At 36.2% G+C, this 26,288-nt stretch overlaps 2 protein-coding genes across 3 annotated transcripts; one reads left to right on the top strand and one right to left on the bottom strand.

The window, feature by feature from the left end:
- Window positions 1-8,269: 8,269 nt before the first annotated feature.
- On the bottom strand, window positions 8,270-13,053 carry LOC104899188 (uncharacterized). The gene is made up of 5 exons (XM_057390805.1): window positions 12,678-13,053; window positions 11,539-11,684; window positions 10,787-10,853; window positions 8,649-10,076; window positions 8,270-8,552 (listed from the first exon to the last, which is right to left on the bottom strand). The coding sequence occupies exons 4-5, from the start codon at window positions 9,494-9,496 to the stop codon at window positions 8,270-8,272; spliced, it is 1,131 nt and encodes a 376-aa protein (XP_057246788.1). The 5' UTR covers window positions 9,497-10,076; window positions 10,787-10,853; window positions 11,539-11,684; window positions 12,678-13,053.
- A 1,935-nt stretch (window positions 13,054-14,988) lies between these two features.
- On the top strand, window positions 14,989-20,788 carry LOC104899187 (importin subunit alpha). Of its 2 annotated transcripts, XR_007276150.1 has the most exons (12): window positions 14,989-15,400; window positions 15,583-15,679; window positions 16,089-16,180; window positions 16,260-16,391; window positions 16,876-17,061; window positions 17,158-17,321; window positions 17,402-17,480; window positions 18,761-18,889; window positions 18,994-19,121; window positions 19,202-19,576; window positions 20,132-20,198; window positions 20,285-20,788. XR_007276150.1 is itself a non-coding variant. In XM_010686326.4 (11 exons), the coding sequence occupies exons 1-10, from the start codon at window positions 15,185-15,187 to the stop codon at window positions 19,572-19,574; spliced, it is 1,596 nt and encodes a 531-aa protein (XP_010684628.1). In that variant the 5' UTR covers window positions 14,991-15,184; the 3' UTR covers window positions 19,575-19,576; window positions 20,285-20,788. The 2 variants fall into 2 exon arrangements, 1 of the variants encoding a protein (XP_010684628.1); XM_010686326.4 differs by lacking the exon at window positions 20,132-20,198 and having other exon boundaries at window positions 14,991-15,400.
- The last annotated feature ends 5,500 nt before the right edge of the window (window positions 20,789-26,288 follow it).

Here is a 26,288-nt window from a genome sequence, read left to right as displayed (position 1 = left end):
CTCTTCTAAGTACAAGGAAGGCAAGGCTAATGTGGTGGCAGATGCTTTGTCTAGGAGGCACTCTTTGCTTGGAGTGTTGAGTTCAAGACTACTTGGTTTTGAATTAGTGAAGGAATATTACAAAGAAGATCCGAAGTTTAGGGAGATTTTCGAAGCATGCTCCAAGGTTTCACATGGTTCTTATGTGCGTCATGATGGTTTCCTTTTCAAAGGGGAGAGACTATGTATTCCTACTTGTTCTATTCGTGAGCTTTTGGTGAGGGAGGCTCATGGTGGGGGTCTAGCTGGTCACTTTGGAATGAACAAGACTTTGGCTATTTACAAGAACATTTTTATTGGCCAAAGATGCAAGGGGATGTTCAAGGGGTTATCTCAAGGTGTGCTACATGTCAAAAAGCCAAAAGCACTTTTCACCAAGGTTTGTACACTCCTCTACCTATTCCTAATGGTCCTTGGGAAGATGTGGCTATGGATTTCATTGTGGGATTGCCTAGAACACAAAGGGGCAAGGATTCAATCATGGTGGTCATTGATAGGTTTTCTAAGATGGCACACTTTGTCCCTTGTCACAAAACTGATGATGCTTCAATGGTAGCTGATTTATATTGCAAGGAGGTCATTCGACTACATGGTGTTCCTAAAACCATTGTGAGTGATAGGGATACTAAATTCATGAGCTATTTTTGGAAGACACTATGGAAGCTCCTTGGTACAAAGTTATGCTTTAGTACTTCACACCATCCTCAAACTGATGGCCAAACTGAGGTAACTAATAGAACTTTAGGCGCCTTACTTAGAGGGTTGGTGAGTAAGAGTACCAAGGATTGGGATGTGAAGCTTGCCTATGCTGAATTTGCTTACAATAGGTCACCTACTTATGCCACAAGATGCTCTCCATTTGAGGTTGTCTATGGTTCGAACCCTAAGGTGCCTATTGATCTTATTCCCTTCCCTAGTGATGAAGTTTATCATGTGGATGCTAAGGAGAAGGCGCAAGCCATGCTAAAGCTTCATGCACAAGTTAAGGCAAGAATTGAAAAAGTGAACACCAAATATCAACAACTAGCTAACAAGAATTGAGTACAACATGTGTTTAAAGTTGGTGATTTGGTTTGGTTGCATTTAAGGAAGGAATGGTTCCCAGGCCTTAGAAAGAATAAGCTTATGCCACGCTCGTATGGTCCTTTCAAGATTGTGGAGAAGGTTAATGACAATACCTTCAAGCTTGACTAACCTGGAGACTACAATGTAAGTGCCACAGTGAATGTGGGGGATTTTGCTCCATATGTCCATGATGATGATATGGCTCAATTGAGGTCAATTGTTTCTAAAGAAGAGGAGGATGATACAGGAGTAGTGGATGCAAGTTTACTAGCTCTTGTAAACAAGAATGTGTCAATAGACCTTGGCTCAATTGATGTACATGGAGGACTCTTCATGGGGATGACTACAAAGATGGTAGCATGCTTGCTAGCCAACCTAGGTGGCGTGTGACATGGCACAGTCATAAGAGTCCTAGTTCTGTTAGGACTCATATCTTTATTGTTTTCTAGTTCTACTTGTCTTAGGAATCATGCTTTTGCCTACGTTCTTAAAACGATGGATTTTACATGATTCAAGGAGTCTAGGGAGTATAGGACTTAGGGACTTGTCCTAATCCTATTAGGGTTTGGTTTATGTTTACTATTAGGAGTAGTTTGTTTGTTTCCTACTAGGTTTAGCTTAATTAAACTAGTATAAATAAGGTGTATGTAGTTCGAAGTTATTTACAGATTTTAATAAGAATTTCATGAGTTTAGTTTAAACATTGAGTGTTTATACAACTTCTCTTGAGTGTTGGTGGCTTTGCCTTTATGCATTCAAAAACCCTTAGATTTATTCCTTGTGGTGGCTTTGCCTTTATCATTGAATAAACTAAGATCTATCCTGGTTCTTTGGTTCGAATATTGATTGAAATACTTAGCTTCCGCAATTGTTATTTGATCTTAGAAGATTAAATACATCACTCTAGCTGTAGCACATGCGAAGGGTCACTAATGTATCGCCGCAACTAAGAAACATGGAACACGTTATGCGCACGATCAACGCCTGGCGGCAACGCCAATCTATAACCCATCTCTCCTATTCTCTCTAGAATCTCGTACGGGCCAATGAACTTAGGGCTCAACTTGCCCTTCTTCCCAAATCTCATCACTCCTTTCATAGGAGAAACTATAAGCAACACCTTCTCTCCCACCTGAAACTCCTCATGGCGATGATGCTTATCACCGTAGCTCTTCTGTCTATCTTGTACCGCCTTCATTTTCTGCTATATGAGCTTGACCTGCTCAACAGTCTCCTGAATCATCTCTGGACCAATCACAACTGACTCACCAATATCACTCCAACATAAAGGAGTACGACAACGCCTACCATACAAAGCTTCAAATGGTGCCATCTGAATAGTAGAATGATAATTGTTATTATATGAGAACTCTATCAAATCAAGTTTATCCTCCCATGAGCCTTGAAACTCTAAGGCACAAGCTCTCAACATATCTTCCAATGTTTGAATAGTGCGCTCTGTCTGACCATCTGTAGCAGGATGAAAAGCTATACTCATCTTCAACTTAGTCCCCAAAACTTCCTGAAGCTTCTGCCAAAAGTTAGACAAGAATCTGCAATCCCTATCCGAAACAATATCACTCGGAACACCATGAAGTCTAATCACGTGCTCTCTATAAGCAGTAGCCAATCGTTCATGCTTCCAAGTATCCTTCATGGGAACAAAATGAGCAGACTTGGTAAGACGATCCACAATAACCCAAATCATATTATTCCCCTTTGGTGTCCTCGGAAATCCACAAACGAAATCCATTGAGATGGAGTCCCATTTCCGTGTAGGAACCTCTAAAGGCTGAATCATTGCTTGAGGCCTCTTGTGCTCACTCTTGACCTTTTGACAAGTCAAGCATCTCGAGACATACTTAGCAACATTTGTCTTCATATGAGGCCACCAAAAAGTCTGCTTGAGATCCTTGTACATCTTATCCCCTCCAAGATGAACTGAATATTGTGCTGAATGAGCTTTTTCTAAGATCTTTTCCTTCAACTCATGAACATTAGGAATACACCATCTCCCCTTGTATCTCACGCTACCATCCTCAGCCACTGTGAAATTGACAGGCTCATTAGCTTGCTTGTCCTTTAAAAATTGATCATGTACTTGTGCTTTCTTGATCTCATCATACAAAGTGGACTAAATCATAAGAGAGTTAAGCTGAGCTCCCAATTGCACTATCTCCACATCAAGATTCTGAAACTCCTCTCGAAGACGATTCCTCGAACGCATGGTCTACAAACAGTGAGAGGATTTCCTACTAAGTGCATCTGCAACAACATTGGCCTTACCCTCATGGCACTACTACAAAAAAGGGCAAAGATAACTGTTAAATAAGGCTTTACATAACAGTTTTGAGGTGTTATCCAAGTCAATGTAATGTAAAGTAAACATAACACCTGACGAAAGTGTTATGTTTGCCAGAGAAAACATAACAATCATTTATAATACACGTTATACCACTAGATAACATATTTTGTAAATAGGTGTTATGTTTGCTATTTATGTGACAAATTGAAAGAAGGAAAATTTAACACTTATCTTGAATAACTGTTATGTTTTCCTATAACATATATAACATATATTACCTATAACTGTTATCTAAGATATATTTTTTTTTTAAATAATCAAATTATCATTTCACACATATATTGACAGTAAGCGTTGCAGCATGCAGTACAATTCCTTTTTTTACAGGACAGTATAATACCTATATCTGTTGTATAACTAATACTCAACTCATAAAATCTTACAACCAATAAATTGAATATTATATTCCAAACTTTCAAAATTCTTCATATCAGAAAATAATTCAACTAATATTCATAATTCTAAACTTCTAAAAAAACTATTATATATACATATCAATATTAATCTAAATCATAAACAAGATAAAATCTAGCATATAGCCACATCCACATGATATCAATATCCAAATCCAAAAATATAATGTATGTTCAAAAGTGGATTAAGGTAAAAAAAAATTAGGCAGAAAGTTAGAACTCGTTCTTCATTTGTGCTTCGTGTTAATCTCCGATACATGTAATCCACAACTCCCTAACTTCATCAATTTTCTCCCGAGAATAGGTTGGACCGGTGCCTTGATAGTACTACAATAAAAGTAATTACAAAATAAGTATTCATATATAAAAACTTGAAAGTATTTAAACATTATAATTAATCATCCACTCGTGAACAAGGAGAGACATAAAAGCGGCAAGCACAAATAGCAACATGAAAATAGTGAAGCATACATACCTCTAATTTATTTAGGGACTTCTTCCAGTAAATATGTGAACCTTCATACACAAGTGGAAATAAAATGTGGACAAAAAGACAGAAAATTACAAGAAAATTAAATTCAGAAAGAAAGCAAAACTTTCAAAGCCACAAATCATTAAAATACGCACTAATATAAGCATGCAAATCCTACATCTAGAGATGAATAACGCTAGTTTTCAGAGTTCCTTCTAAAAAACTTGTCCAAAAAACATCAGGGATAATATGATTCGATTATTCAACTATATCAGAAGATTACAACTTCTGCCACAATAAACCAGCACTAGTAAGGACTCAAGTAATCAAGTATACCTGATTGGGAGAATTGTTAAGACAGATAAGATTTAGTTTGTACATCTGACCACAAAAATTAACTTCCGGAGGTACTTCCCAAGAATAATTTTCAACAATTTACGAAAGCATAGGTGAATTTTGAATACATTATCCTTTTGTCATAAATCTCAGGAAACATGATACTAGACAAAAGAAGGGAAACAGTACTACGAAACACTGAATTCGGCAATTAATGAGAGACATTTAAAAAAGAGAAGATGAATATACCAGGCCATATCAGTTCTGATAGATATGAAGGCCATGGAAGCCCCAATCTCAATCATCCATTCCTTAATTGCACTTAAATAAACAGGGATTTCACCCACATCCTGCACCTCGGAAGAAGCTGACGAAGATTGATCATCAGCATCAAGACAAAAACCACTTCCATCATCATCTGTGACGAGCCCAGACCCAAAAATGGCAAATCAATGTCATCACATGGCTTCATTGGAAGAAGTTCCAAAGAAACTAATCATGAGTCAGAGTTATATAGTGACCAATTATGAAGCATGCTTTTGGGTAGCTGATCTGGATCAGTAACATCCATGTCATTGTCAAAGAGGATGTACTCATCAGTCTCTTCCTCGTTAGGCTTGTAGTAAGCAGGTAGGGGATAGTCAATTGCAATCTCATCTTCATTAATCTTAATGTAGTACTTGTTTGAAGCAGTTTGCCGCCTGCCCTTCCTTTGATTCATAGACCTCCAATCCTCTTCCTCCTGTAACGATCTGGCCAACTTTGCATCCTCGTCCTCTTCTGCAGAAGCCACTGCTGTGTTTGACTCATCTTCCCTCTCTACATCCCATTTTCAGACTGCCGCCAGAAGCCAGATTTGAGGGAGCCACAGTTTCTTGTGCAAATGTAGCATTTTTGCATCTTATTTTCCACATATGAATTAAAATGTCACTAAATCATGCAATCTTAAAATGAAGAACAAGAGCGGAGAAAACCCAAAAAATTCCTAATTTTACAGGAAATTCATGAACAACAACAAATTAATTCAAGTATTCAATCATAACACAACCAAACAATGACAACAATAACAATTTACACACCAATCTACTATACAATTAACAAATACTACCTCACAAAAATGAAATTAAAACTTAGGGATTAGAAAACAAAACAACTCACTTGGCTTAGATAGGTTCCAACGGGGCAGCAACGATGGAGGGCGCCTATAGCTGGGTTTGACAGGGGCGGCAACAGTGGCCGGATTCGGCGGCCAGGCAGTTGTGGCTCAGGGTTTCTCACTTTCTCTCCTTCTTTCGTTTTCTCTCTCTTCGTTTTTTGATTTGGTTTGCTTTTGTTTGCTTTCACCATGAACAACAACTTAGAACTGAAAAGGGTGGTTTAGAGAACAAATTTAAGGATACGTAGTAAGTGCTCCTAATTTCTAGCTATGATAGTTTTTTTTAATTTAATTATTTTGACAGATTTATTATTATTATTATTATTATTATTATTATTATTATTTTGAAACAGACAGATTTATTATTATTAATAATAAGCAAAGATAACAGTTTTTATTATTCTCATTAAAAAAATTAAAGCATCACATAATAATTTCATAGCAAAGATAACACATATTAACATAAGTGTTAAGTGATATATTATCAATACAATGTAAGATAACAGTTCTACTGTTGAAACGTTAGATTTAGACTTTACATAACGGTTGCTTAAATAAGAGTTAATTTAGGGGTGTTATGTTTGCCCTTTTTTGTAGTAGTGTGGTATTGAATCTCCATATCATAATTCTTTATCAGTTCCAACCATCTCCTTTGCCTCATGTTTAGCTCTCTCTGAGTGAAGATGTATTTCAGACTCTTATGGTCCGAAAATATCTTGAATGATGTGCCAAGCAGATAATGACGCCAGATCTTAAGTGCAAAAACAACAGCTGCCAATTCTAGATCATGCGTCGGATAATTCAACTCATTGTTCTACAGTTGCCTAGAAGCGTAAGCAACAACCTTTTATCCTGCATAAGTACACAACCAAGCCCATTCTTCGAAGCATCTGTGAACACTTCGTACTCAAGGTTACCTTCAGGTAAAGTCAACGCAGGAGTTGTGGTGAGACACTCCTTCAAAATCTGGAATGCCTCCTCACAATCATCATCACAACGATATCTAGTATCCTTCCTCATCAATGCAGTCAATGGCCGAGCTATTTTCGAGAAGTCCTTCACAAACCTCCTATAATAACCTGCCAAGCCAAGGAAACTGCGAATCTCAGTCACACTGTGTGGAGTAGGCCACTCTGAAACAACTTGGATTTTTGATGGATCAACTGAGACACCCTCCCTAGAAATGATATGACCAAGAAAAGCAACTTTCTCCAGCCAGAATTTGCACTTGGAGAACTTAGCATACAACTTATTCTCCCTCAAGACCTGCAGAACAGTGCAAAGATGCTCTTCATGCTCACTAGCATCCTTTAAATAAATCAGTATATCATCTATGAACACCACCACAAACTTATCCAGGTACAGCCTGAAGATTTGATTCATCAAGTCCATGAACACTGCTGGAGCATTAGTCAACCCAAAGGGCATAACAATAAGCTCATAGTGCCCATAGCGAGTTCTGAAAGTTGTCTTAGGAATATCATTCTCTGCAATACGAAGTTGATTGTATCAAGATCTCAGATCAATCTTCGAGAAAACTCCAGCTCCCACCAACTGATCGAACAAATCATCTATTCTTGGCAAGGGGTACTTATTTTTCACAGTAATTAACATTGTTCAGCTCTCTATAATCAATACACAAACGAAGACTCCCATCTTTCTTCTTCACAAACAAAACAGGTGCACCCCATGGAGATACACTAGGCCGAATGTAGCCTTTATCAAGCAACTCTTCTAACTGAGCCTTAAATTCTTTCATTTCAGCAGGCGCCATTCTATAAGGAGGCTTAGAAATAGGTCGAGTTCCAGGCATCAAGTCAACACTGAACTCAACATCACGTCTCGGAGGCATGCCCGGAATATCATCAGGAAAAACATCTAAAAACTCATTATCAATACGAACGTCTTCAACACGTGGCTCTTCCTTACTAGTGTCGTGAACATGGCACAAATACATAGGACAACCCTTCCTTAAATAGGATTTTAGCGTCAAAGCAGAAATGATTTTCAAAGAAGACCCTCTATAAAACTCATGGACTCCACTAGGACCAACTACAAACACCTTTTGTTCCTCATAATCTATCTTGGCTTTATGCTTACTAAGCTAGTCCATCCCTAGAATTACATCAAAATCATGCAAAGGAAAAGCTATCAAATAAGCTACTAGGGTGGTACTACCACACATAATAGGGACATCTGGATACAAGTTATTACAAGTTATGATCACACCAGAAGGAATAGAGATGGTCTACATCACAAGTCCTAGAGTTCTCTAACCCTAAATTTTTCACAAGAAGTTCAGACATAAAAGAATGAGAAATACCAGAATCAAATAGCACATAAACAGACATCGAATCAATAGAAAAAGTACTAGTGACCATGTTGCCCTTGGTGTTTGCCTCAGTCTGGTTCATCACATGAACCTATCCAGTGTTCCTCCTCGTATCACCTTTATGTGTCTGAGTAGCATTTGCAGTCCCTCCATTGTGATTAGGTGCAGCGTTCCCTGGTGTAGAAAGAGCAAGACGACTGTTGTTACCATTCTGGGGTCTCGTATCTGCTTGTGCCCCATTCCTCGAACTCATCTCAGGCATGAAGTTCCTCGATCTATGATTACTAAAACATTCATAAGTATGATGCCCTTTCCTCTCATAGTGATTACACTCCACCAAATTACCATCACAATCCTTGCCAGGGTGGTTCTCACTACAACGTTTGCACTAGAAAATCCGACCAGTCCTCTAAATCTGACCTTGGGGCTGGCTACGGGAAGGAGTGTAGTTCTGATTGTCCTTAGAATACTGCTGAATGGAACCTCCCTTGTTATAGTTACCACCAGAATCACGGTTCCCAAAGTTTTGATTTTTATCGAGACCCCCTCTACCTTTGTTGTAATCAGTGGAACCAGATGTATCAACCTTTTCTGTTGCCTGAATAGACCCTGCTGGAGTGGATTTCAACTTCTTTGCAGCTACTCTCTTTTCCTCAATCCTCTCAGCATTACAAGCACGAGTGTACACCTCCTTCACTGTAGTATACTCACCAGCTCCCATCCTAGAATGAAGATCGGGGTCTAACTTCTCCTCGAATTTCACCTCTCTCTCCTGTTCATCAGGAACTAACCCCTTAGCAAAACGAGCCAACTCTTGAAATTTCACATAGAACTCATGAACGGTCATATCTCCCTGTACAAGATCATTAAATTTCGTCCTCTTCCATGACTCTCTCTCTTCCATGAGCTCTTCTCCTTCCTCATCCATAATCACCCTAGTAGTCAGATCAAACTTGTTGTGAATCCACCAAATATCAGCATCCTCAACTAGATAATAGGCAGCAAAATCAACCCTCATCTTATTCGGGACTTGGAGAATGGTAAAATTTTTGTCAAATTCTCTAATCCAGTTCTCCATCTTGGTAGGGTCACCCTTACCATCAAAAGAAGAAGGTTTCTTCTGGTCAATTGTTTGAGAAATCACAGTAGTTTTTGAACTACCATTGCCAGCAGCAGGAGTAACAGGAGTATTAAGAGCAACAGCTTGAGCCTCAGCAAGTTTCTCCATAGCATCAGTTAAGGCTCGAGTGGATTGAGTTATCTCGCGCATCATACGATTCGAGCTTGAGTTTTTGGCACGCGCGTGTCTACGCATCATCTTAAAAGCACAATAGAAACAAAGATAAACCAAAAATGATACACCTTTACCAAATAATTCTTAACAAAAGAAGGGAAAGAAAATAAATATAAATAAATCAAGCAAGAACATGAAAAGAGAAGTATATATCATCAACTCATAATAGTATAATTCCTTGCCTTCCCATAACACTTCCTCACAACGGCTTTTCAATTTTAATAAGTTTATTTACCTACTCTTGTTTAAAGTCGTCGTAAAAGAATCTTAATAACCTAAAGCTCTGATACCAACTGTAACAACCCTGAATTTCCAATACTTCTAAAATCAACTTAATATAAATAAGCTCGAACATCCAAAGGTGCTACGCCGCGATAATTGTTAATAATAACCGCAAGGCTAATGGTTCTAACTAAAACAATAACCAATAAGTTTTAACTAATTATTACACACCAACTAAATAGAATGTAAAATAATTATTACAAACCAGAACATAAATCTTATAGTTAAATAGATAACAACAGAAGTCTTTTTAGAGTCTTATTAAATTGAAAGAGATCCAACGCACTCTTTAACCCAACTGGAGCTAACTATCTTCAAGTCCCTGCACATTAAACACTATAATATCAGCCAAAGACTGAGCAAGATTTAACATTGTAATAAAATAAAACTATTTAATGTGCAGGTAATAAAATAAAACTATATATATAATTAACTCTCTAATAACCTCAAATACGATCTTTCTTTCTTTCTGAACTATTATGTAAAACTTTCAAATATAACCTTTCGTAATCTGTGAGTAGGAAGTAATAAAAATCCAATGAGCTAGCTAGGCTCACTAGACAAAGTAAACACCAAAGTCCCTAGTATGCATACCCCTAACTTGATAATGTACCAAGAAGGAAGACAAATGGCAAGAGTATTGATCAACATATCCCCAACTACTAAAATATATTGTTGAGACATTGTTAACTCAACATACTTCCAAACTCGGAGAATACCGCTTACTGGCAACCCCACAATAAAACTCTATAAACCCTCGTAAGGATGAGGAACTTCCTCCTTTCAAAATCTCAACTTAGTAACATAGAGGAACTTCCTCCTTTCAAAATCTCAACTTGGTAACATAGAGGAACTTCCTCCTTTTGATATAAGTCACATAAATAATCTCATAAACTCTTTCAATATAAATATTGAGAACAATATAAATCTCAACGTATAAACTTCCTAAAACAATCTTGTTATAAAAACAAATTTCTAAGCAATGTAAAATAATTTTTGAACTCATCTGTACAGCACAGTAAGAAATCTTACCTTATCAGCAACCACAGTTAACAAACCTCAATCTTAAGTCAAAAAGATTCCTCTACAAACCCGTGATCTACAATATAATAATATATATATAATATAAGTCACTTATCATATACCTAGAGTTGACTCAACTCAATCCAAGACAAAACTACTTATACCATCATATAAACAATATACTTATTAATAAGCAATTATCAAACCACTATCATAATTCGATCACTACTACTTCTACATGTTAAAGAAATAATACCATACTAATAATTTATAGAATACTTTATCACTGTTATCAACTTCCATTACCTACCCTTACACGCATACAACATTACCCGCATACAAGACTACCAAAATAACATGAACTTGCAGCAATCATAACTTCTAGTATAAAACTCCAAATTATTAATTATTGTGTCTAAATTCATCAGCCTTTCGAGCTCTACAACTTTCATGAAGGAAACCAAGGCCTAAAACTGACTGTATCAATGAGAAAATTCGCCCAAACAACAGCAGCGAGCAAAACAGAGCAACAACAACAATTGCAACCACAACAACAATCAACACCTAAAGGAACCACTACAAGATTAATCTTTCTATGAACATTACTCATATTGAATCAGAAATTAAATACGAATCAATTAAATAAACATGTTAATATAGAAATTTACCCCAATTCTATATATTCAAGAACCCTAAACTAACAACATACCCAAATTCGCAAATTGAACAAAACTGAAATTAAACTTAGGATTAGAACTTACTTGAATCGAGAAGATAAAATTGCACAATAACAGACCCAAAAATCTCTACTTTGATTCGATTTTCGACCGAAAACCCAAGCCTATAAATCCGATTTTTTTTTCCTCTTTGAAATACCCACAAAACCGGAGATGTTGAAGATGGATGCCTAAAGATTGTTGTGTGATAATGAGTGATAACAAATTTGAAGGATTAATGGTGTGTTGGAGAAAAAAACAACAACAAAAGAAAGAAAGGAAAAACTAGAAGAAAGAATGAATGAAAGGGGAGGGTAAATAGCTGCGGGAATCACATGACTTTTTCCTCTCTTTTTTTCTTTTTTTTTCTTTTTCCTTCTCCCTCCTTTATAATAGTGACATAATGTGTAATTAGGTACTTAACCTAGGAAATCTAGGAATTAATTTTTTTTTTGAGTTCTTTTAAGGTAAAGTAAACATAAGGGAAATAAAATAATTTAATAATATACTCCCTCCGTCCCATAATATAAGTCCCCTTTCTATTTTGGGAGTCAATCTTTAAAAAGTTTGACCAAATATTCTTATTAATATATACAAGAAAACATATCCGTGTGAGATCTTGTTGGATTCGCCATAATATGTAGTTTCATATTATCAACTTTTTATATTTTTTACTAATACGAAATTGAAGATAGAGAAGGTCAAAGGTGCGCCTTGAAGACTGTGCAAAAGAAAACAGGACTTATATTTTGGGACGGAGGGAGTAATATTTTAGATTATTTTTTTATAAACTAAAATAATATAAATAATTACTAAATAGGTATAAAAATATGGGGTGTTACATAATTCATCCACCATGTTCAAGAATTTAAGAATAATATTTAACTCATTATAACTACAATAATCGCAGTTAGAATTCAATTAATAACTCAAACTAAGAAACTAACCATAACTCAAATATAATAAGAATTCAAAATGAATTCCAAACGTAATAATTTTTCAACCCAAACTCGAAAATAGGCATAGCTAAACAAACTAAACATCTAACATGAATCAATTTACACTAATTTCAAACACTAAAAATTTATCCAATTCAATTTATCTCAAGAACCCTAAAATAACAAAACCCCTACTATTCGAAATTAAGCTAAAAACTAAAATTAAAACATGGCAAAGAATCTTACGTGATTAGGGGAAGTAATGAGAGCGAAATTACACTATAAAAGAACCCGAAATCTCCACTTCAATCCGATTCACGACCCAAAATTAAAACCGCAAGTTCAAGAATAATTTATCCTCTTTGAAAAACCCACAAAAATTGAGAACTATTGAAGATTGATGTTTCACGGTTGGTGTATGATGGTGGTTGATGGCAAATTATATTAGCTTTAATGGTGTTGAAGGTTCAAGAAAGTTTTTTTTTGTTTGTTTGAGGAGCAGAAGATGGTCGTGACTCGTGGTTTTGGAGTGTATAATGCAGTACAACACCCCCTTTTCTTTTCTTTTCTTTTGGCTACCATTTTTTTCTTTTTCTTTTTCTTTACTTTCTCTCTCCTTATACTAGTATGGTAGATAGAGAAAATATTTGCCCATATCCGATATGGGCAAACTTTCCCATATCGGATATGGGATATGATTAGATGCAGTCCATATATGATTTAATAGCTAATTAACTGATATGATATATAGCTAACTGATATGATATAAGATTTCAACTAACAAGCTCCCAAAAAACAAAATATGAAAAACAAAAAAAATTATAATTTTTTAATCTTATATCATATCAGTTAGCTATTAAATTATATCTGGACTACATCTAATCATATCTCGTATCCGATATGGGAAATATTGGCCCATATCGGATATGGGAATATCATTGCTCATGGTAGATATTGGTACTTAACCTAGTAAATTTAGGACCACCTCTAAAATAAAAGTCAAATGAAAAACTAAATTCATTTAATAAAATGATATATTAAATTATTTTTTTATAACCTAAAATAATATAAATAATTATTAAACAGGTATAAAAATACAGGATGTTACAATAATAGATTTTGTTAGATTCGTCTCAATGTATATTATTTTAATATCAACTTTTTATAATTTTACCTTATTGATAATTAGATATTAATGTTTGAAATAATGCATTGACAAACACGAATAAATGAAATGGTGCAACTATTTCTAAACGGATGAAGTATAAGTCAATGATCATTCCTTTAATAGAGATACAAGCCATATATATCTAAGGCCAAAATAATTAGCATTATAAAAAAAATTCAGGATATTTGCCGTCATGAATGACTGAAATATAACACACGAAACTAAAATGAGGCATCACAAGTAGAATAATATCAACATAACCTTCACCATATGACCCGATACATTAAATTTCGTGAGCTATCGAAACATAACACATACTTCCTCTGTTTTTTTAACGTTTGCTAAGACGTTTCGTTGCACGTTAATATCTCTAACTTCGTATAAATAAGTATTACTTTATCTGTTTCATAATAAGTGAAACATAGGAATTGGGCACAAGATTTAATAAACATCACTTTCAAAAGTCAAAAAAATCATAAATACCTTTTACATTATCAAAAGGGCGAGAGAGAAAAGCAAATCACATAAGTTTGTGATAAGTACTCTTGTCATTTAGTCACTTTCTTTTTTTCATTTAAGGTATGTTTCACTTATTTTGAAACGTTCTAAAATAGTAAGTGTTTCACTTATTATGAAACGGAAGAAGTATAAAAATTGATATTTGAAATCCTCGCATTGAGACAAATCTATCAAGACATCACCTGATTATGTTTTTTCTTATATAATGATTCGAAATAGCTTAACATAATTAGTTAATGAATAGTCTTAAAAAAAAAAGTGCAATAAAAAAGAGAGAAAATATATTTACCTCATATTTCATTTGGAGTTTGGACCTAAAAACTAAATTTATGAATAATGTGATTTTACTATGGACCAACTCTTATGGGCTATGCCCTTTAGGCCTTTAGAGTGGGGTATACCACTTACCAGTTACCACATATATATGTTTTGGTCTTTTAGACGACGAAGCATTGACAAAAAGGCTAGTAAATACTACAATCCAAGTGGTTTGACATGGCCAGCTAGAATTCCAGCCAATCCCCAACTCAAAAGTACCCCTCCTTAAAAATATAAAAAATTTCAACTCATTTTATCAACTTAATAATTTATTTTCCTAATACTGCTTGATTGGTTTTAACTTCTACTCATATTATAATAGTCGGTACTCTACTCAAATCAAACGGTTCACTTCAGTCTTCATGTAGTTTGACACAAACCCAACGGTAACAATATCTCCTGAATAATTTACTTTATTAAAATAACCAAGCTCTCTTCAAAATTCAAATTTCCAGTGGCAATAACCTGTAATTAACTCCAAATCCAACCCTCATTTCTTCACTCAACTACCCTCTTTTTCTCTACAACTCCCTACTCACATATAAATTCCACACTTTCGCTTTCTCCATTTCAACTTTCATTCTCCCCCAATTCTTCATCGGAAATAAAACCCTTGTTTTTCTCTCCCCGATTCATCCTCTCACCGATTGATTCACTGATTACAGTTTTTTTTTCATTTTCTCTGTCTCCTAAGGTCAGAGTTAGGGTTAGGGTTTTTGCTGTTTTTCGATTCAATCGGAGGAAGAAGATGTCGTTGAGACCAAATGCTAGGACTGAAGTGCGCCGCAGCAGGTACAAGGTAGCGGTGGATGCGGAAGAAGGAAGGCGGAGGAGAGAGGATAACATGGTTGAGATTCGTAAGAATCGTCGCGAAGAAAACTTGCAGAAAAAGCGTCGTGAAGGTTTTCAGTCTACTACTGCACCGCAATTTCCATCGCAACCTTCTGGTGCTCCTGATAAAAAGGTTTGCTTGATTTTGTCGGAAATTAGGGTTTTCGTTTGGTTTGGTTTGGTTTGGTTTCGATGTGATGTTGTTTAGGGATTAGGTTATTAGTTGTTTGGCGGAAATTTTAGTGTTGAATGTTTTTGTTTGTTAGGGTTTTAGTGGTTTGATTTATTTATGTAATGTGTTTGGATGGATTGCAGATTGATAGCTTGCCGCAGATGGTTGCTGGTGTTTGTTCTGATGATGGAAATGCTCAACTTGAAGCTACTACTCATTTCCGGAAGTTGCTTTCTATAGGTGTGCTGTTATATAGAAATCATCTCATTATTGGTGTAATTTAGCATTTCGTAGCTAGTTGTGTTAGTCAGTTCAATTTCTACTGAAGTGTCATCTTTGAAGAGCTATAAAATTGCATTTCTGTCTATAAGTAGGAAAAATTGTTCAAGTGTTGTTGTGGATTGCTGAATTTGAACATGATGGTTAGTTTATGGTGAAACTCATGTAGAATTACGAGTTAATGAATAGGGGACTATGAATTACCCGACCAAGTTTTGTTATGGCACTCATTTAATGAATTGACGAACATAAATTTATTTAAATGAACACAGCAGAATAAGTTTGGGAAAATTTGATGTATTCTGTGTTGATGCTTATATTTGAACTCAAGGTCAGTCATTCTTATGGCTTCTATTTGATTGCTTTCCAGAGCGCAACCCTCCTATTGAAGAAGTTGTTCAATCAGGAGTTGTTCCCCGTCTTGTTGAATTTTTGGGAAGAGATGATTTTCCACAACTTCAGGTTTGTTTTACTGATAGCTTCTCCAAGGAGAGAACTAAGAAGAAAAATGTCTTACACTAACGATATGGGGTTTTTCCAGTTTGAGGCTGCTTGGGCACTTACAAACATTGCTTCTGGCACTTCCGAGAACACTAAGGTTGTCATTGATCATGGAGCTGTTCCGATTTTTGCTAAGCTTCTTGTTTCACCAAGTGATGATGTTCGTGAACAGGTGTGTATTTTAAATGCTGAAAACCTTTTATACATAAGATGCACTATTTTATATCTCAATGGGAAAGTGAACAAGTCTACTATATTGAAGTTTGGAGTTCTGGAAAAACTTAGTTGGAAAGACTCGTGCAAATATCCTTAGCCATGCGGGATTCAACTCAACTTATTACTTTTGGTCTATCACTCATTTTAGTGGTGTAGCATAAACGTTTGAAATAAGACAGTGAAAATCACTCTCTTTCAGTAACGGTACCTCATATAATGCTGATGTTAGCTATTGTGGAAGATTGAAATTTTTTTGTTATTTATTCAGCTTAAAGTCACTATTTCATGGCCAATCAATATTAGGAACCTAATTTTATACCTTTTTCTTTCTTTGCTATGCTTGCTTTTGTTCCATTTTAGTAATTCCTGATATAACAATATATATTATCAGTAGTATTTATCAGCTGTTTGGATTATTAAGGGATTACTTCTTACTCTAGGCTGTTTGGGCTTTGGGGAATATTGCTGGTGATTCACCAAAATGCCGAGATTTGGTCCTTGCCCATGGTGCTTTAATGCCATTGCTAGGTCAGTTCAACGAGAATGCCAAACTGTCTATGTTGCGAAATGCCACATGGACCTTGTCAAACTTCTGCAGAGGCAAGCCACAACCATCATTTGACCAGGTTGCTGATCTCTTTAGATTTGTTGCAAGATAATACTTTTTGCAAGATCGAAAAAGCCTTAATTGACATTATGCTCATACTTAAATTGATTGTCAGACGAAACCAGCCCTTCCAACTCTTGAGAGGCTTATTCATTCAAATGATGATGAAATCCTCACGGATGCTTGTTGGGCACTGTCTTATCTTTCTGATGGTACAAATGACAAGATCCAAGCTGTAATTGAAGCTGGAGTCTGCTCCCGGCTTGTAGAGCTTTTACTGTGAGTATTTTATTGTTTTTTATCCTGCTGTGGCTACTATTTCCCAGTCACCATATCTAATGATTGTATTCCTCTTACAGTCATGCTTCTCCTTCTGTGCTCATTCCTGCACTTCGTACTGTTGGAAATATTGTTACTGGTGATGACATGCAGACTCAGGTTGGTCCTACTGTTAAAATTCTACTTAATATTTTATTCTTCTTGCTCATTTTTTTCAGAGTTTCCAATGCACATCTTGACCATCAGTATTTGGAATTATAGATTCTAAACATATGGAAAGCTAGATAAAAATAATATATACATGGCAATGAATTAGGCGATTTGTTGCATGCTAATGTTTTTTCTTATATATTGGTGGGATTTAATTGTCAAAGTTTTGGCTCTCCCCTTGATACATCTCTTGTTTGAAGATTAAAATTGGATGGAGGATGGAGTACTTGATTGGTCCCTGAAGTATTCTAATAAAAAATAGTATGTTTCATTCTAAGAATAATACATCCATGGATCATTCTAACATTTCCCTCTTTTGTCTATCTTTATCTATTTGCAACGTAAATCAATTTTAGTGAAGAGGTTCAATCTTGGGTTAAATTGACCCTTAAAAACATCTTCCTACTGTAATTAATAGCAATGCAAAGGATTGAGTAAATGTTGGGTATGTTTTGAGAAGTGTATGTAAAGTAAACATTGTAAATAAAAAGGGTTACGGTAGTTGTAACTATATTATGAAGTATTTTTAGTTTCCTATAACACTTGAAAAGGTCTTTATATTATTTATAAAGTGTTCATATTTTTGTTCTGGACCATTGTTACATGGAACGCAGAACGTTTCGGAACGTGGTACGGAAACGGGAACGCGTAACACAGATCTAGAGTAAACCAGATTGACTCCTAGACCACGTACCACGTTTTGCGTTCCGGGACGCTGGAACGTGGCCACGTACCACGTTCCTGGTATCAATTTTCTGGACGGATTTCTAGCATATATAAGGAGAAAGCCAAGGGTTGATGCCAAGGTTGTCATATATATGTTCCTACTATCTCTATTTACAGATTATTGTTTCCTTTTTGTATGATCTTATATGAACAATCAAGTTTGTGCTATGTACTATATATATGCTTAATAATTGAGATTTTGATGTACAAGCAACTTACACGAACTTTTGCTCTCTACCTACAATGATTTGCAGGGAGGGCACTAGTTAGCAGAGTTCATGAATAAATATATTGCTGAACATTAGCTGTAGGTAGCAATTACTTTAGATGTTGAATGACTGAAATTAATTTAATTGTTCTTTGTTAAGGGTAAAATTTGGAATTTAAATTACCAAGAGCTCACAACTTTTGTGAACTGGAATGTGAGATTTATTATTTTCTTTATTATGTCTTCCTTCTTTTTGTTTTTTCTCTATTATCTCACCACTTTCTGTTCACTCCAGTGCATTATAGAGCATCAGGCTCTTCCTTGCCTCCTCAACTTGTTGAACCAGAGTTACAAGAAGAGTATAAAAAAAGAAGCTTGTTGGACAATTTCCAACATCACTGCTGGAACAAAGGAGCAGATACAAGTAAGCTATGATCCATAATTCAAGTCTCTCTGTCTGACAAACTGCTGTTGTCTTCTACCTTCGGAGATGACTTTGAGAATGATTTTACATTTCTGGACATGCAGGCTGTTATCGAGGCGGGTATTATAGCTCCTTTAGTCCATCTTCTCCAAAATGCTGAGTTTGACATCAAGAAGGAGGCTGCTTGGGCTATTTCAAATGCTACGTCTGGAGGTTCCCCTGACCAAATAAAGTATGCCTGTATAATTTTGTTGTACTTTGCTCTTTCTATACCATTTTGGAATTTAAAACTCATTTTCCTTTGTCATGCAGATTTTTGGTGAGCCAGGGATGCATTAAGCCATTATGTGATCTTTTAGTTTGTCCTGATCCAAGAATTGTCACAGTTTGCTTGGAAGGTCTTGAAAATATATTGAAAATCGGAGAAGCTGAGAAGAATTTGGGTACATCTGGAGGTATCAACGTTTATGCTCAGATGGTTGAGGATGCAGAAGGTCTAGATAAGATAGAGAATCTCCAGAGTCATGACAACAATGAAATTTATGAGAAGGCAGTCAAGATTTTGGAGACTTACTGGGTTGATGATGAAGATGAAGCATTGCCTTCTGCTGAGGGTGCTCAAAATGGGTTTGAGTTCGGTGGAAATGAACTCAATGTTCCACAAGGTGGATTCAAGTTTGGTTAAAGGTATGTACTGCATTTCTGCCTCACTGCCTGACTTTTGTCCTACGTGATCTTTGTTGTTCAATGTTTCCTTGTGCCTTGTTGCGTTTGTTCACAAAGTTTGTTGTTCAATGTATTCTTGTGCTTTATTGTGTTTGTTTTAGTGTGAATAACTTTGAACTCAATTGGATGTCAGATTACTTTTGTCTAATGTTTGCTTCTTGATACTTGAGTGATATTTGGAGAGCTTATTGAAATGTGAGTGATATTTCAAGTTATATTGTTTTATATCCGGACTTCTTATTTTGCCTCCCTATTTTAGTAAAATTTAGGGGGAAAATGAATAGTCTATATAGTTTTGGAGACACCTAAGGGCAAAATAGAGACGTGGATTAAATTTTGTGATATGATGAGTTTCTAAATGAACCCAAATGAAGTAAATATAACCTCCCATATAAATAGAAAGAGTATGTTCAACTTTTATTTTGGGTTTTGATGTTACCTTCAATCATTGGTCCTTGGACACTGGGACTTGTGGTGGAACTCAGCCTTATGGGTTTAACAAGTTTTTTTGTTCAGGCTATAGTTTACTTCAACAGAAGTCTGCCTTGTTGATAATTTACCTAGGCAATATAGTATGGAAATGGTATATTGTACATCTTCAAGACTACCTTCCGTTAATTATATCCTGGTCCTGTACTTTAACGGTAATCTATGTTTATAAACTTGTAGGATGTGCATCTTGGTGGGTCGATTGAAGTCCCAGTTTGAGGGTTGATATATTGTGCGTATATCCAGATTGTTTTCGGTCCAGCCTCTCAGCCATGGTCGAGGTGCTTGCTAAGCACTTCAACATTTGTGCCACACCATCGTCAACGAGTCATCTCGTTATTAATCTTTTGCAGTGTCCTATTCAGTTGAGTCGATTCAACAGTCGGGTAGTCAGTGCAGCTATACAGTTACATGAGTTTTTTTGGGGTCATATATATATGTTAGTTAGGCTGCATAATAAGAGGATGGAGCAAATGTATTTTTGGGTCAAGAGATTTCCATCTCTATTTTATACTAAAATATTATGTATTCCATACTTGTAGATGGAAAGCCCTCTTCTTGAGGGCTATTCTGTTTATGTTTGGGGAGGAAATATATCTCGAGTCTGTTAAGAAGTCACATGATGAAGTTAAGTCATATAATGTGGATTTTTTGAGGTTTTATTACAGAAGTCTAATTATATTATTCGTTGTGAAATAGAGTTCCCCACTTTATTCTTTGTTGCAATATTTTGATGTATTTTGATGTAATTTCTTCTCATATTACCAGTTTTATCCACTTTATTACCATGCGAGATGTGGGATTTATCTAGATACAAATAATATTTTTAGATCAAAGGAAATCCTTTAATAAATTTTATTGATAGGTAAATAAGATATTTTTGTCAAGAGACCTTTTAAAACATGATAAAATAATTGTGAACAAGTATTTGATAACCAACTTTTGTTTGTTTAGGACCTAAGGGCTAAGAGCATTGTCAATGGTGAACAAAATGCTCACCAAATTTTCCTCCTTACTCATGTTTTGTTCATTTCATGAACAAAAATATCATCTCCATTTCACTCATGAACAAATAAATCATCAATATATTTCATTTCATTTTAAAAAAAAATATTTCGAAATATGTTAATATGGGTATCATTTTATAGAGGGAAATAAATTATGAATTTTGGAATAATTTTTATTTTTGATAAAGGGAATTTTTCGGGAAGTTCAAGGAGAATTTTCACAAAATTTCCCAAAGTTATCCAGGACATGTGACAATTTGTCATTAGCTTGTTTTGTGTAGTTTAGGATGAACAATTTGTTCACATGGTGAACAATGAACAATTTGTTCATGTCATGAACAAATAATTATCACCAATGGGAGAGGTGTTTTTTTTTTTTGTTCATTTATACAAATTGCAATTTAATGAACAATTGTGTCACCATTGGCATTGCTCTAATGGTCAACATTTGGCAATGAAGTCAACTTTCTAACAGTTGATTCCATTTTCCTCCTCGATCTCACGTGTGTGACACGCTCACTTTCTTTCTTTTCCCCTCAAATCCCCTTTCTCTCTTTTCAATTTGTTTAGAAGAAAACCCTCATCCCTCTTCCTATTTCTCTATCATGTCTGCGTAACTCCACTCAAAGCGTGGATTATGAGCATTGTGCACCTTAAAAGAACATACTATTTATATAAAAGAATATGAATTTTTTTTCAACTTTTCTACTTTAAAAAAAACAAACGATTTAAATTAAAGAACATGTAAATCTATATTTATAAAAGAACATAGTTTATAATGAAAAGAACAAATAGTAAATGAACACGGTAAAAGAATATATACCTTTTAAATTTAAATTTGAAAAAGGAATCTTTAGTTGCAAAATATAAGGAAACAAATAACAACAATTTTTAAAAATCAAAGACTCTTAAAATGATATAAAAAAGTAGACTAGAGGAGGGTTCACCATGCTGTACATGCACTTGGGTGCATGTACCTTTTTACGTAACTCCAACAGCTTAACAAAGGAAACCAAGCAAAGAGCGAAGAAAGGGAAATGGCTCGGAATCAGAATCAACGAAGTAAGTGTATCTCACGCGTGAAGGTGTTTTCCAAATCACCTTTGCTCTCTTTCACTCTTCCTCCTATGCTAATAACACCTTTGCCAAACTCATGAATTTTCTCAATCACCACCTTAGGTTATTTTCACTAAAAACACACAACTCATATTATCTCTATGCAATTTTACCTCCTTGAATCTCTCTAATGGCAGAGATGCTTAATTGTTGAAGACAATTTAACACTTCTCAAACACAACAATTGAGAAATTCTGATGGTTTTTTTTAGATATCACTAAGAAGCTAAACCCATGTATTATTCAATTTGTTCTTCGTCATAATTAGTTTTTCTATCTAACTAAACTTTTGGGTTTCTTCAATTGGTTAAATTATGAACTGAGTATTCATCACAATTTGTTTTCTTTCTCAATTTTGGATGTTCTTTATAAATCTAGGTGGTTTCCTCTTGCAAATGGAGTCACTGAATTCATGTTCGAATCCCAACAACCTCCTCCTTTTATGTTTTTGATTTAGTGGCTAGTTGTGTGAGGGAATATAATAACGCGAATCTAAATATTTAGTTTTTGATATAATGATCAATGTTTATAAGAAAAAGGTTTTCTTGATTGAAACTGCTAATGTGTTTTTGTATGTTAAAGATAGTGATTTGTGCCCTATCTCAATGAATTTTGATATGACTGGTTTTTTTCCAAAGGAAATCGAAGAGAAAGAAAGGGGATTTGAGGGAGATTAAGGAGAAAGATGATGAAATGTGTGGTTGTGGAAGAAGAATCGCAGAAGAAGAATTGAGGGGGAGTGAGAGGGATTTGAGGGAAAATGAGGGATTTGAGGGAGAGGAGTTGCATGCGATTCTCTCATGGCAGAAAGAGGAGAGAGAAAGGGGTGAGGGGAGGGGAGGGGTTGTATCTTACGCATGAGATTTAAGAGGGAATGAGGTGATTGACTTATGTCAACCGCTGGAAAGTTGACTTCATTGCTGGATTTTGGCCATTGGGTCCTAAACACCCAATGGGTAAATGTTCACAACTATATTTATTTTGGATCCCTGATCACGGCCAGAGTATTATAAAAGGTTTCTTTTGACAAAAAATTTTGGTAAATAATGATAGTAATGCTTAAAGTGTCCAATTAAATAGAAACAGTGGGTGGTTGGTAATTTTTTTTGTTGAAATATTAAGGTATCCATTGCTTACAACAATGACTAATTCTCTCACCTTAGGTGCTGAAGTTAAAAGGTAAAGGGTTAGACAACGATCTTTTGTCATTCCCAAAGGTTAGTGATTGAACTAGGTAGCTTAATAGATCTTGGACCTGGCTTGGATTAGTGGATCCAGATCCATTTGTTTAGGATATGGATTCCAAAATTTTAAACCCGATGGAAGTTGAATATGGATTCTGGGTCCGAATGCGGATTCAGATCCAGATTTGAACCCGTAGATCCGTTTTTATTTAAAAAAGCTCATTTTGATATTTAAAATCAAATACAATATACTTAATTAAGCAATTAAGTAAAATGAAATCGAAATGACTTGTAGTCCTCTCTTCCATCCAACCCTACCGACCCACTACCCCACTCCTCCCCATGACGACGATCTCACCACCGGATGACCATCATCATACGACCATCATCACTTTCACTACCCTTCTTTCACCTCTCTCGTCATCCTCGACCCACAACCATTGGCCGCACGCCACCTCCCCTTCTCTCTATCTATCTCTCTCGTTAGCATGAGCCCACTACGACCACTGATCTCTCTCTCGGCTCTCGCTCCCTCTCCCCTTCTCTGGATATAGGTCTCTCCTGCTCTCGCACTAGCGCACCATTGGCCACCATCTCCCCTGCTATCTCCATCTCATTCATTCTTTCTCGGGTCGACTCTTGCCCTCCTGGTCACACCACCAGCCAAGAAGTCAGCCATGAGGAGACTTGTTTTTTTATTGTGCTTTTTTAAATTTGAATTTGTTGATTTTTTTTTTTAATTTGAGTTGGGAATATTGTGGACTTATCCATTTCGGACCCGTTTTGGATCCGATTATCTGGGAATCACAGTATCTGAATCTGGGCCCTCTTTTTCAGACTCTTCGCAATCGATTTCGGATCAAGTCCTTGAAAACGAATCTGGAATTGGGTCCATAAGAATTCGGTCCAAATTTGCCAATCCCTAGATTGAGCTTTAAACGAACTAGTTGGTGATATGTTTTATTTGGCTATTAATCTGTTGTTTATATTAGTTGTTTGACTATTACATATATCTATAAATGTGAGTAAAGTAATTGGTTTATATTGGGTGTGTTATAACGGACGTGAGAGAGAAACAAATAATGAATGCAAAAACAATAAAAGCAGACAACAAATTTACGTGGTTCACCAATTTGGCTACGTCCACGGCACAGAGAGAGAATATTTTATTATGTGAGGAAAACCAGATTACAGAGAGAACATAGACTAATTCGGCGTTTAAAACCTAGGTATAATAACCTATTTATACTCAGCGGCCAAAACCGCGTTTTCCGCATAAAGCGCCGACCCGCCCGGGCTAAAACCGCCCGACCGGGCGGAACCCAGCTCTCCAAATTTTGCTTGCACGCCCGACCGGGCGGGATCCGCCCGACCTGCCTGCCCGGGCGGAGCGCAGGACGAAAACAGTTTCGTGAGTTCTTTGTAAAACTGTCATAACTTTCTCGTTTCTCAACGGAATTGGGCATATGACCTATCGTTGGAAAGCTCTTGGAACAAGCTATCACCTCCAGTTTGAATCTCATCAAAACCATTTATAGATTGAGAGATATGTGCATTCAAAGTCAACCTTATGTCATTCGTTCTTCACGCATTCTACCAAACACCTTCAAGGCACCCTTCAAGTCACTATTCTTACAAATCTCCACCTTGATTTGAATCCTCTCACAATAACCAGAAAACCAGATGCATTGATCACAACGCTCAGAATCTCCCAACACCAGATTTGTCCCAAAAGACAACCAGACCAGATTAGTCCCTAAGGACCCCCGACTAGACTAACCCCTAAGGACCCCCGACTAGACTAACCCCTAAGCAACCTTGGAACTTACCCTGTGGAATCAGATTCGAACAGATGTGTTCCTTATACTCTTTCCTAGCACAAGTAACACCTTCCTTGGACGGCCCAAAAACATTCACCTCTCCGACATACAGTGCAAAACCCACCATGTCTTCACCAATCCCTTTGGGGAGAGTCCCAAAGATTTCATGCTGACCAGAGCAAGTTTGACTGACCCAATTTTGATGACGAAGAACACGAAATTTTAGATTCAGATTATGAGTGTTGACAGATTTCTCCCTGACGTGAACCACCACTCCAACCTAGAGTGCCTCTGTGCTCCACCTGTTTCTCAACACTATCACCAATAGCCAATGTAGCAACCCCAAATTCAGATAACGTAGACCCTTGCAACACATACAATGTCTCCCGTTTAACCCCTTTCAGATCATCTTCGAACCCCTGTAGACATACAACCCTCCACCCTCACCTTTGAAACTGAACCCTTTCTTGTCTAACAGACTAAGTGAAATCAGATTCTTTGTGACCTGTGGAACTGCCTAACATCATTCAAAGTACAACTTTCCATCACATGTCCTAACTTCTGATGGACCCTATACCAACTGTCTTACAACCTCACTGTTGGCCATAGTAACACTTCCATCAACCTGTTTATAGTTCATAAACCATTCCCTGCGCGAACACATATGACAAGACGCTCCAGAATCTAAAACCCACACATGACTGCAATGTGTTTGTTCATTAGAAACTAAAGCAATATCATCATCAGAACTGAAATTTTCTGCTGCAACAGCAGCAAAACCAGACGTAGACCCAGATTCATCCTCCTGATTCTTCTTTTTAGGACATTCCTTTTTCCAATGCCCTTTTTTACTTACAATAATTACATATATCATTAGGTTTAGGACCCTAGAAAGGTTTCCTGGATTTTTTCCCCGAATTCTCCTGTCCGTTACTACTGGCTACTAATCCAGCAGCCTGATCGACTATACCTGTACCAGATGCCTTATGGCGCAATTCCCTAGTATACAGAGATGATCTAACTTCTTCTAGGGACACATAATCTTTACCAACAATGAA

This window comes from Beta vulgaris, chromosome 7 (genome assembly GCF_026745355.1).
Source record: "Beta vulgaris subsp. vulgaris cultivar EL10 chromosome 7, EL10.2, whole genome shotgun sequence".
NCBI classification, from domain to species: Eukaryota; Viridiplantae; Streptophyta; class Magnoliopsida; order Caryophyllales; family Amaranthaceae; genus Beta; species Beta vulgaris.
This window is presented reverse-complemented; position numbering and strand designations above follow the sequence as displayed.